Raw genomic sequence first — 12895 nt, 5'->3', positions numbered from 1 at the left:
GAGAAGGGTGACCTCTTTGTGGTTGAAGGCATTCACATGACTTTGAAATGGGAGAAGGCATTTGAATGATGTGAGGTGAAGAACAGAAGAGCAGTCTGCAAATGGCTTTAATTTATTTATTTATTGAAATATGAGGGAAAGTTCTCAGCTAAATGTTGGAGACAGGGGAGCTTTGGGATGTTTAAGGAGCAATTAAAAGGTTAAAAGAACCACTGTGGTAAATGGCATATAGAAATGATTTGGGGGGCGGCCAGGTAGCACAGCGAGTAAGAGCACCGGCTCCAGTGTCTGAATGACCTGGGGATCAAATCTGGGCTCAGATACTTAGCACCACACCCAGAAATGACTGGCCATGTAACTTTGAGCAAGTTACTTAACCCCAACTGCTTAAAAAAAAGAAACGATTTGGAAAGTTGTAAAAGGATTGCCTTGTCACAGTGAGGACCCATTTGGAATTATATAGCAAATGTATACAAGGTCCAATCAGAAGGTTTCATGAATTTCTCTAGCTTTGCTTACCTGTACCTATAAGTAGGAATGAAGGCAGTGAATGTGGGACTAATCAAGTCAAGATCTTTGTCAGGATAAAGAGGCAAGAGTTCAGCTAGTTTGCCAAGGGGTCAAGATGGAGAAGGAAGAAAAATGTAGTCAGTACAGGAGTGATGACCAGGGAAAGAACTGAGGAGGGCTGGTGATTCCAGTGAGGATAAAGGATAGGGACTGGAATTGCAAGGCATAGGGAGAATCAAAATGTTGATAGACTTGTAAGGTAAAAAAAATAGATCTGAAACACTTATGGGTGATGTTAAGATCAATACAATATCTGTGTATAGCTGTAGTGAGATAGTGAGAAGAGTTATAATTAGTGAACTGAAGAATTGAGAAGTGAAGGTGTTTAAGTCAGTTTCAGTATGTATGTTGAAGTCCCCATAGAATGAGCAGAGGTTGGGAGGAGAGGAAAATGTAGAGCCAGGCACTGAAGTTACTTAGGAAGGAAGGAGAGTGTCTTGGAGGCCTGTAGAAAACAATCACCAGAATGTTAACTGGATGATAAATATGGATTGAATGAATCTCAAAGGAGGAGAGGTTACTGAGTGATGGTGATAGAGGGAGTGCCTGGAAGTACCAATGAAGAGCAAGAAATAACAATGTTGGAAGAGGTAGTCAGTAAAACTGTGTCATCAGGAGGGACCTAGGTCTCAGTGAATGCAAGAAAGATAGACAAAGTGAGAAAGGCACTATAAAGCTGTAGATGACCAGAAAGGGTATTTGGAGCACAATGGAATGGCTGCTTGGAGAGGCAGCCACAGACAAGGCAAGCCTTTTTTGGTGGTTCTGGCAGCTGGTAAAGGGGATTAGTAGGGAGCCTCTGAAGTTCCAGCTCTAGATTTCTGATCCTAGGATTCCCACTAACTTTTGACCAGATTTTCCTCTTTGCTCCTGATGGTGATGATGATGATAATGATGCTTGGAATTAGGGAGATGAGTATGAGCAATAGGGGGATCTTATATAAGAAGAAGTCCCTGAGGCAGAATTACCCTGTGAGTATTTTGAAGGTGGTACAGAAGTACCCATAGATCAGCATCTGACTTCTTATTCTGTCTCATAGAACCTGATAGATAGTGTCCCCCTCTCATTTCAGGTTAGCCACTGGCCTGGATGGAGTAAGAATCGAGAATAAAGGCCGCATGTCCACACTGACTTTCTTCAATGTTTCAGAAAAGGATTATGGGAACTACACTTGTGTGGCAACAAACAAGCTTGGGAATACAAATGCCAGCATCACATTGTATGGTGAGTTCAGAAAATAAGTCTATGTCTTTAGTGGGCTTAGTTTTAGAGTGAGATCAAGAGACTCTGTATGGCCTGTGCCCCTGAGAGTGAGGAAATGAGGAATTCTTCCCCTTCCCTGCTCTCCCAGAGGATAACGTGATGTTAAAAAGATGCATAAGGTGCCCTGATCCCTTTGGGAGGTGGTTTCTGTGTAACTACTCTCACTACAAGGCACGCACCCGCTTTCAGTTAACATTCCTCTGATTGTCACAGGAGAAAAGAAATTAAGCCAGCCTCAATGATGTCTGACTTACTGACATGTAGACAGTTATTATGATTGAGAGTTCAAATACAGTACCATCTAGAGGTTGGAGGATGGGTAAAGTGAATTCCCAAGGTCTCTTTGGTCACAATATTCAATGCTTCTAGTGAATTTTGTTTTTCAGTTTTTAAGACAACCTGCTGTCATTTTTATTCTCAATATACTGGAATAAACAGAGCAGAAATCCAAGTACAGCTATATCCTAACCCCTGTCCCCCTTCCAAATATCTAATTATTCCCTGAAAGGATTGTTTTCTAATGTGTAGGGCTGTGTACTCCCAAGCCACGAAACCTCTGAAACCTATCACAGTTGTTCCTACTTCCCCAAACATCTCATGCCCATTCCTTTGTGACAATGTCCCCTCAGCTTCTCATTTCATGTGCCATAGGTCCCAGTGTGGGGAATATATGTATGCCATGTAGAATTTATTTGTTTGTTTGTTTATCTGCTGAGGTTTGGTAAGAGGGGAGCATCTGGTGCATAGAGCGAAGAGGACATCAACTTTCCATGCTCACCTTGGACCCCTGAGCAAGCTTTCAGCACTGACATTAGCTAAACTTTGTCCATCAACCATCTCAAATTTGTGATTTATGTCTTTTGTTTCCTCTCTGCATTGTGTGTGCATTGTGCTGTGTGTGTCTTAGAAATAAGCCCATCATCAGCAGTGGCAGGTGGGTACAGCATGTTCCTTTCTTCATCTGCCTGCCTTTGTGCTGATGCTTTTGAAACTAAGCTTACTTCAGAGGCCCCCCCTTGCCTGCTCCACCCCCCTAACTGATCTCTCTCTAAGGGATAGACTTCAAGGGTCTCAGATTGTACAGCATGGTAGCATTCACTTAAAATGCAGTGATTTTGCCATGCACACGCTGGCGATATTATCTTCACTTGACTTGCAAAAATAAATTGCAAGTGGGTTATATTTTTTTGGTGATATTACCACCCTCTTATTTGTGCATAAGACAACATCAAGGGGGGATCAAATGGGAGGCTGAAGCAGATGAATGCCTTGTGTTGACCTGCAAAGATAGTGCATTGAATCTAGTGTAGCTTCTCCTTGGAGACAAAGATATGTTCAAAGCTTTATTATGAAAAAGCTGCCTTTTCAAAGTAGAGGCCCAGTTGGAATTGGCCTACATTCGAGATTTGATTTCTTCCAATAGGCAATAATGCCCAGAAGATAAGCAGGTCAGGGCACTAACATACATTGTGAATTCTAGATCCGAGTCTAGAAACTAGTGCCACCATCTAGTGTAGCAGGTGGTGAGATCTGAATTGTCCAGACATAGCCAGCACCCCTACCCACTCCTTTGAAATCAGGACAGCCACAGAACATGATTAGCCAAGGCTAACCTACCATCACCAATCATCATCCTGCCATCACATTTCTCATCCTGTTTTTTCTACTACTAGTTATCCTGGTCAAATAGAAACAGAACAAGACTATAAGCCAGGAAGGCTGGATCAGAACCACTGACCAGCTATTTGATACTTAAAAAAAATACTCAATGAAAGAGCATTGGATATGGAGTGAAAAGACCTACATTTAAGTCTCAGCTCTCCCACTTATTTGCTGTGTGACCTTGTGCAAGTCATATAATGTCTCTAAGTTTCCCAATAGGCAACACTGAAATTTTAATTCTTGCTTTCAATGCTTTCAGGCAGTCAGTAAACATTTATTAACCACCTATTATATGTCAGGCACTGTTTTTAAGTACTGGGGATATGGATAAAGGCAAAAAACCAGTGTCTGATCTCAAAGAAGTCACAGTCTAATGGGGAATAGAACATGTAAACAACTATGTACAGACAAGTTATATATATATATATATATATATATATATATATATATATATATATATATATATATATATAGGATAAATTGGTAATAGTCAATAGAGGGAAGGCACTAGAATTAAGAAGGATCCGGAAACCTTTCTTGTAGAAAGTGGGATTTCAACTGGGACTTGAAGGAAGCCAGAGACTCCATGAGGAGGAAATGTGGAGGACAACCAGTAAACATTCACAGAAGTGAGAGATGAAGTTTCTTGTTCAAGAAACATCAAGAAAGACGGTGTCACTGGGTAGCAGGGAGGTATAAGGGATAAAAAAAACTGAAAAGGTTGGGAGGGTTGTAAGGAGAGTGTAAGAAAACTGTAAAGATTTTTTTGAGGGGAGAGGTTATGCAAGGCTTTGAACACCAAAGACAGGACTTTATATTTGATCCTGGAGATGATAGGGTGCCGCTGGAATTTTTCTGAGTAAGAGAGTGACATGGTCAGATCTGTACTTTAGAAAGATCACTTTGTCAGCTGAGTAAAGGACAGACAGTAGTGAGGAGAGAGTTGTGGCAGGCATACCAATCAGCAGGCTACACAATAGGCTGGGTGTGAGGAGATGGGAGTCTGTACCAGGGTGGAGGCAGTATCAGAGGAGAGAATGTTGTGAGGATCAAATTATACAATGGGTGTCAAGTTCTTTATAACTGAAAAGCATTATGAATATTACAAGCATCAATTTGATCATGTTCTCTATGCCTCCATTTTCCAGTTTGGAGAATGTGAATAATAGTAACTATCCTACTTCTCACAGTAGTGAAGATGAATAAAATGTCATATAAAAATTCTTGGAAAAAGGGAAAAATCACTAAATAAGCACACAGTATTTGACTTCCTACTAATACTTCCATTGCTAGCATTCCCAAGATTGTTCCTTGATGGGCTAAAGGACTGGTAGGATGGAAAAATTAGGTCATTACGGGAGAACCAACAGTTTGAAACATGTGGGGTTTGAGAAATATCTAGACCAACAGTAACAAGGGTAGGGATGGATGATGGCAATAGGAAAGTGGTTAATTCTGACCAGGAGACTAATCCCTCTCTAGTACCCTTCAAAAACTTCCCTCCTTTTCTATAGAGTGCTGGGCCTGGAATCAAGCAGATCAGAGTTCAACTATGACTTCACATGCTTACTATCTGTATGACCCTGGGCAAGTCTGTTGAGGCAACCCTGTATGCCTCAACTTCCTCATCTGTAAAAATGAGTTGGAGAATAAAATGGCAAATCGCTCTAGCATCTTTGCCTAGAAAACATCAAATGTTGTCACAAAGATATGACTAAAATGACTGAATGGCAACAACTAAATCCTAGTTGTCCAACCCATAGACCTCTAGCCTAAAGGTATCATTACAGCACTTTACAGATCAAGAAAATAAAGTCAAGGGAGATTTCATTTCCCCTGGGCTGTACACCTGTCTTATTATTTCCTACTCTGTATCCACTCCAAAGACTGGAGGAATATCTTCTCACCTCTTAGCATCTCTAAAGTTACATGATTCTAAGATGAAAGGCAGAATAAGGGAAATAAGATAAGGGAAACTGACCTTCCAAACTTCTAGCCCTTCACTTACAAAATGATGTCAGTTGCCAAAGCTGTCAGGGAGAGCCATATTCCAAAAAGTATTTGAATTTTATTAGGTAGAATAGGCAATTCAAATTCCCACCTGGTACCCTGGCATCCTAACATCATGTCCAGCCATCCTGCAGCAAGGGATTGGTTTGTCCAGCCCAGTTTATGTCCACTCTGACTCAGTAGGATGTCACAGTGGAGCCATCCCCCTTTCCCCAATCCCATCACATGGCATTCTCGTTTGACATCTCTGCCATGGAGAAGGCCTCACAACTCTGCCCAGAGAGGCCCAAGGAGGAAGGCTTCTTGACTTGATTACATCAAGCACTGTGGAGAGCACGATGAGCCTAATGAGGCATATAAACGCTGGGATTACTTGAGCTGGCGGGGGCAAAGCACAGGAAAAAGCAAACAAAGCCGGGAAGCAGGAGGAGATGCAGCAGTGAGGAAAACAGATTTCTCACATTTTATCTGTGAAATTGGAGCGACATAAATTAGTTGCATTAAGGAATTTAGTGTCAGGAATAGAGGTAATTCATAGGATGGCTAGAATTGCAAATGAAAATGGTATGCTTTGGTGCAAGTGGGCATCTGGGCTTTTTCTCAGGCAGTGTTAGGCTGCCCAAGGCAGCCATGACTGCAGTGTTTGCTTCTGCTGCCAGTAGAAACAGTGGTAGGGGGAAGGAGGGAGGGGCCTTAACTGTATTTCACCAGTGTTACTCTCCCCACACCCACTATACTCATTGCTCTAGGCACCTCGCCAAACCAAAGCTCACTTGTTCAGAGTTTCTATAGACCAATCTCTCCCACTGCTAACCTTCCTCTTGCCTTAGTCCCAGATGAGCCCTGCTCATTGCCTCCCAGGCAAGGAAGCCACCAATGACTTCCTTGCCTTCTCTCTGCTGTCTTAATATAGCTTCAGTTAGAAAAGTGATTTGTAATCTGAAGCCTGTGAACTTCTGAGAGGGACAAAGAAAGACAGATAATTTCAATGAAAGGTTTCCTTGATGATCAGATATATATATTTGTGTTCTTAAATGTATTATTATGAGAAATGGTCCATAAGTTTCACCAGACTGACAGAGGGGTCCATTACACAAAGAAGGCTAAGAAACCTGACTTAGAGAACATTTTAAATGAAGACCTTTGCTCCATTCCTTCAAGTAGCACCATGGGACTGATAAACTTGATCAAGAGAGTTTTAAAGATTCTTTCTACAAACTTCCACTAGTATGCTTTCTGTGATAAGGTCAGTGTATCCCAGCGTGGGGTTTTACTTAATCTCTCTGAGACTCAGTTTCCTTATGTATAAAGTGACTAGGTTGAATTAAATGACTTATATATCTACTTACTGCTTCAAAATTATGAAAGGGAATCAGAAAGCTTGGGTTTAAGTCCTAGCTCTACCACTTGTGACAGGCCCATTAAACTTTCTGAGCCTTTTCAATATAATACGGGGAAAATAGCTACTCTATTTGCCTCAGATGAATGTTGTGAGGCTCCAATATATTAATGCATGAGGAAGAACTTTTTAAACTTTGGAGTGTTATGCACGTAGTTATTACTCCTCAGTGCCTAGTACAGTTTCTAGCACATAGTTGGGATAGCAATAGGGACTGGTCCTGAGACTTCATTGCTCTATGTAATTCCTTTGTGAGTAAACTCCCTCTACCAATGCAGACTGGCACCTTCTCTACAACTTACAATCTTAGGGTCTTGTTTAAAGCAATGAAAGGTGAAGTTACTTGTCCAGAATCACCATGTATCAGAACCTGTTCTCTATCCACTGCACTACCCTTCCTCTTAATTGATAAGGTGTTTAATAATCCAGGAAAAGATCTTCCCTATACCTCCATCATCTCTTTAACTTGAACCTGCCCACCATCTAAGAGATAAACCAAATGATGACCAGATCCCTGATCTCAGGGTCTCCCATGGAATCAGGGATGCTATTTCTCTGACCTTTCCCTCAGTACTCCTACCTTCACTAGACCCCAGTTAGAATCAGGTTTTTTTGGGTCTTAATACTTCCAAATAATTGAGGATACATCAAACTTTCCAATTCATAGTTTAGGAAGAGGCTCATCATAAGATTTCTTCCTGCAGAAGCATCACATCAAAGGCTGCACATATTTGTCCATTTCCTGCTGATAATATGAGTGGTGTTTAAAAAAAAATCTACAATTTAGGTCCAGGTGGGAGGGAATGAGTCAGAGAGAAATACCATTGCTTTTGGCTGATGGCGGCAGTGTAATCACTTGTATTTTCCCCAACCTGCAAAAAGTCAACATATTATAAAAAAATATGCAGACATTTCACATTTCATTTCTGATGAGTTTCCTTGTTGTCCTCTCTCTCCACCCTCCCCTCTCTGAATCATTGACATCTGGTTATTAGTCTAGGCATTTAGAGTTCTAACACTTACGCATGGCACTTGGGAAGGGGGGGGGAGGGCATGCTGATGTCAGCATAGACACCAGAGCTTACGGGAAGGCAAAGACTAAAGTCTTGTTTCTTTCAAGCTTATGATGAGCCAACAGATTTGAATTAACTTTTGATGCCCACTTCTTAAGCTTTCATCTTTGTGGAATGAACAAACTGGAGAGAATTAAGGAACACAAACAAAGATGGCGCCTTTTTTTTTTTTTTTCTTCTTCATACAGAAATCCTAATTGCACTACAAAGCCTGGCCAGGCTTGCTTGTAATACAACACAGAACCATGTTTCTGCTGTAATTAAGAACAATAGAGAGAAAGTTCCTTTTGAAGGCGAATGATTCGCCTTCATCAGCTAGCACTGCAGAAAATAGGTTTATGTTCTACCAACAAGTACCATACACATGTTGTCTAATTAGATTTCTTTGCTCCTCTTTTTTAATCATTAAGAACATCGTTATCCTTTTGGTTCCTCATTAGAAAGGTCAGACAGTTCACATCTTTACTTACAGACTACCTAGAAATTTCCTGAAGAAATACCTCTCTTTTTTTTATATCTTATAATAGTTTATTGAGCACTCCCTTAGATCATTAAGTTCTACTTTCTTGGGCTGTTTTAGGCCTTCCCTTTCTGACCTACCACTTCTATCCAATCTCTGTCATAGAGATCCCACTGTTACAGAAGAAATATACCAGATTTCCAAAGCAACATGGGGAAATAAGTCATTTTTGACACATTTTACTTCATTTACCTCTTGTAAGGTGAACAAGGTTTTAATATCACAAATGGCAGGATCTCAACCTTGAGTTTACCTTGTTTCCTATGATTCATGCTAGCTTTTGTACTTGGTTCTCGACACCTGCCACTCAAGTGGCTCATTGGTTATCTCTTGAATATAGCAATGGAACTATTGAGTTTAGCATAACTACACCTAAAGTTTGAAGCTCTGTTCTACAGATGTCAGTCATAGTTACCTAGTCTGCATTTTTTTTAATCCTCATCTAAATTCAGACTTTAAAAAGCCTAGTGTTTAGTAGATTTAATTCAAATTTACCTAATATTGAAAAGGTATACAAAGCACTTTCCTCAAAATAATACTTTAGGGAATATAATTCAAATAGGATTAGTCCCATTTTATAGATGAGGAAAATGAAGCTCTGGGATATTAAGTGACTTGCCCAAGGTCATACAACTAGTAAGTACCTAAATCAGGACTTAGACTCTACTCTTTTTTTTTTTTTTTTAGCAATTGGGGTTAAGTAACTTGCTCAAGGTTACACGGTCAGGTGTTTCTGGGTGGGTGCTAAGTGTCTGAGCCCGGATTCAACCCCCAGGTCATCCCGACACTGGAGCCGGTGCTCTTACTCGCTGAGCCGCCTGGCCGCCCCTAAGCAATTGGGGTTAAGTAACTTGCTCAAGGTTACACGGTCAGGTGTTTCTGGGTGGATGCTAAGTGTCTGAGCCCGGATTCAATCCCCAGGTCATCCCAACACTGGGGTCAGTGCTCTTACTTGCTATGTTACCGGGCCGCCCCTAGATTCTACTCTTATGACTCCAAATCCAATGTTCTAGTTATTTCACATCTGCTCATTGAGGAAAGTAGTAGAAAATTTTCTTTTGTTGTTGTTGATATTGCTTATTTGTTTGTTTTTAATACCCAACTATTCACATGACTTTCTCACTATAGGGAGCCTACAAGAGAGACTTTCTCAGTGCCTGAAATCCTGAGGGATTAAATGGTTTGTCTAATCATACACAGCGAGTATGAGTCAAAAGTAGGACTTGAATCCAGATCTTCTTGAAAGAGAGGCCAGTTCTCTATCCATGATGTCACACTCTTCCACCATATATATGAGTGGTATTCTTCCTATTTTGGACTTGGGGAAGATGCAGCTTAGGAAAGAGAGGTGACTTGAGCATAGCTAATATGAAACAGAACTGAGATGGGAGCCCAGACCTTCTCACTTTAAGTCAAGTATTTTTTCCCCTCTGCCATCTTGCAACAGCCAAAGAATAAGTTATAGCGTTTAGGGCTTGCCAAGTGCTTTTCCTCTAACAACTCTTAGAAAATAGGTAGTCAAGTATTTTCCCCATTTTAGAAGTGAAAAATTAGAGAAATTTCAGTTTATGGAGGAGAAGTGCCTGCATGCCTGAGACTCCACTATAGCCACCTTAGAGAGGATAGCATGGACCATATTTCATCAGCCATGAGAAATGACTTCTGGAAGGTGTGCAGTCTTCTGTTCCATCTCAGCACCTACTCAGTGAAGGTCTGGTGTTTAGCTGTAGAATTCTTCTGTCTTATATGAACTGATCTTAAAAATTGACTGGCAGGGTGGCTAAGTAGCACAGTGAATAGAGTACTAGGCCTGGAGTCAGGAGGACCTGAGTTCAATTCTGGCTTCAGACATTTAATACTTACTAGCCATGTGACCTTGGACAAGTGACCTTGGACTTAACCCCAATTACCCTCCCTTCCCCCCTCCAAAAGCAAAAACAAAAAACAAAAAAAATTGACTGGCAACTTGATGCCATCTTGGTGTACACTCTGCCTCGGGATCATTTCTGTCTTATCTTCTTCTCCCCTTTTTGGTCTAAAGGATGACTTATTCTTCTTGGTGTCTTTGTCTTTCAAATATCTTTTGTCTTTCATAGTCTACCCCATGGCTTTGTATAATCATCTAAGCTTTTACTTCCCAAGATTGTCAACTTCTAGCATAAAACAGAATCAGCAAAGGGTGGGATTTGGTTTTGGCATTTGAAAAAGATAAGGGGGGAAGGATGAGAACTGGCAAAAGGATATGAATCAGTGTCCTCACTTTCAATTTTTACCTGAAAGATATTTAATTAAGGCTGATGTGTGTAACAGCCATTCTAATTCACTTGAATCAATGTTAACCAGGCATGTAGAAAGATTCCCTAAGCGTGGCACTTTCCTGGTCCTGGTTGAAGAGTTGGATGCTCAGAATATGTTCTCTAAAAAGGAAGGGATTTCCCAGGAAAGGTCTTCAGCATTTAGTGTCAAGCCTGACCTGGAGTCAGGTGGACCAGGTGGCCTTTGCACTGGATGCAAGGCCATGCTTATTTTTAGGAGTTGTTTCAGGATCATCCTTAAATAACTCAGACATTTCTAAGAATGCTTTGATTTAATCCCAAAATCTCACACCTTTGATGCCATACACTAAAGTGGGTTTTTGTTTCTTTTAAAACTCCCACATCAGGCAGGGATTGGAATACATAATCATGGACTTAGAGCTATAACAGCCCTAGAGCAACAGTGGGCAACCTGTAGCCTTGAGACTGCATGTAGCCCTCTACATCATCAAGTGCAGCCCTTAGACTGAATCCAAACTGGAGTTTTTCTGTGAAGTTTGTATTTAGTCAAAGGGCCATACTCAAGGACCTAGAGGGCCACATGTGGCCTCAAGGCTGATGATTCCCCACCCTTGCCCTGGAGTCAAAGCACCTCATTATAGAGATAAAGAAACTGAGATATGGAGAGGTTAGGTGATTTGTCTAGGGTCAAATAACTAATAAGTGAAAGAGCCCAAATTTGGTCCCAAGTCCTTTGACTCCAAATGCATCCACACTATCCACTGAACCATCCTCCCTTTGGAGAGTCTCCTGACAGTGAGATTAGATATTTCACTGGAAAGACTAGGCAGTCTTGTTCCAGTGGCTTAAATAAAAATACAGTGGCTTATGGTGTCCAAATATGATATGGAGACTAGGTTGTAGTACAGTTAGATAAGATGCACAGTTCTTGGCACACAGTAGGTACTTAATAAATTCCTATTGATTGATTGGTTTCAAAACTGGATTGCTGGATCCAAAGGTCAGTCATTAATCAGTCCATTTCACCTTACCGACATGTCTCTAGGAAATATTCCAGGGATCTGTCCTTGGCTTGATATTATATTTGCCATCCTGCATCTTTTATCTTATAAATCTCTTATGTTATCGTTTATACATCTGTGATAAGGGAACAGGAGTGAGGTTTTCAAGAGCCATTCCAACCACATCACGTATGTTGATTTGGGACATTGTACTCACTTAGTTTCTTATTTTAGCCTCTCCCCACATACTCATCCCTTGACTCTTGGCCAGGTCCCCTTGATAAAACAGGTGCTGAGGGCTAGAAGTGTTCCACTTCTGGAATCCTGAATTCCATAGTAGAATTTTTAAAATGTCTCCTTACCACTCCCCTCAAATTAAAAGCGACTAAGTCACCAACCATGTTGAGACAGCAAGGTGGTACAGTGGACAGAGTGCTGGAGTTGTAGGCAGGAAGTCAACAAGAAGACTAAGTCCTCTCAGACACTTCCTAGCTGAACAAATCACTTACCTCTCAGCCTCAGTTTCCTCATCTGTAAAAAGAGATAATGATGCCTTTCACTTCATCCAGTTGTTGTAAAGATCAAATTTATACACATATTTTCATTGTTCAGTAATTTTCCAGTCATGTTCAACTCTTTGTGACTTCATTTAGGGTTTTCTTGGCTAAGATATGGGAGTTCTTTGACATTCCTTTTCCAGCTCATTTTACAGATGAAGAAAATGACACAAACAGGGTTAAGTGACTTGCCTAGGGTCACACAGTTATTAAGTGTCTGAAGCTGGATTGGAACTCATGAAGATGAGTCTTCCTGATTCCAAACCCCATGCTCTATCCACTTCACTACCCAGATGCACTGTTCATATGTGTGTATAATTTGTAATAGTATACTACAAGATATGTTATTATATATATGCTGAGTCTAAAAATGTTGTCATCCCAGGCCTCGAGTAGATGATGTTCATGCTGCTCCTCCCTTAACCTTTTTTTATTGAGGCCAGCAATGCTGCTTATACACGGGTGCTTTGTCCTTTCAGGCTCTTGAGTAAATGTTGTGCTTTAGCTCCTGAACTACTTGAGGGAGAGAGAGAGAGAGAGAGAGAGAGAGAGAGAGAGAGAGA

At 40.9% G+C, this 12895-nt stretch overlaps 1 protein-coding gene across 1 annotated transcript in view; it reads left to right on the top strand.

Moving 5' to 3' along the window:
• OPCML (opioid binding protein/cell adhesion molecule like) overlaps window positions 1–12895 on the top strand; it is a 733671-nt gene that overhangs the window by 708893 nt on the left and 11883 nt on the right. The window contains exon 6 of the mRNA XM_069079664.1: window positions 1644–1795. Coding sequence (XP_068935765.1) covers window positions 1644–1795 — 152 coding nt within the window. The remainder of the gene's footprint in view (window positions 1–1643; window positions 1796–12895) is intronic.

Source organism: Petaurus breviceps, unplaced genomic scaffold (genome assembly GCF_028583685.1).
Source record: "Petaurus breviceps papuanus isolate PSGF00001 unplaced genomic scaffold, PetGlider_PUasm1.0 91133, whole genome shotgun sequence".
Classification (NCBI taxonomy): domain Eukaryota; kingdom Metazoa; phylum Chordata; class Mammalia; order Diprotodontia; family Petauridae; genus Petaurus; species Petaurus breviceps.
The sequence above is the reverse complement of the archived record's forward strand: the minus strand, read 5'-3'. Positions and strand labels throughout refer to the sequence as shown.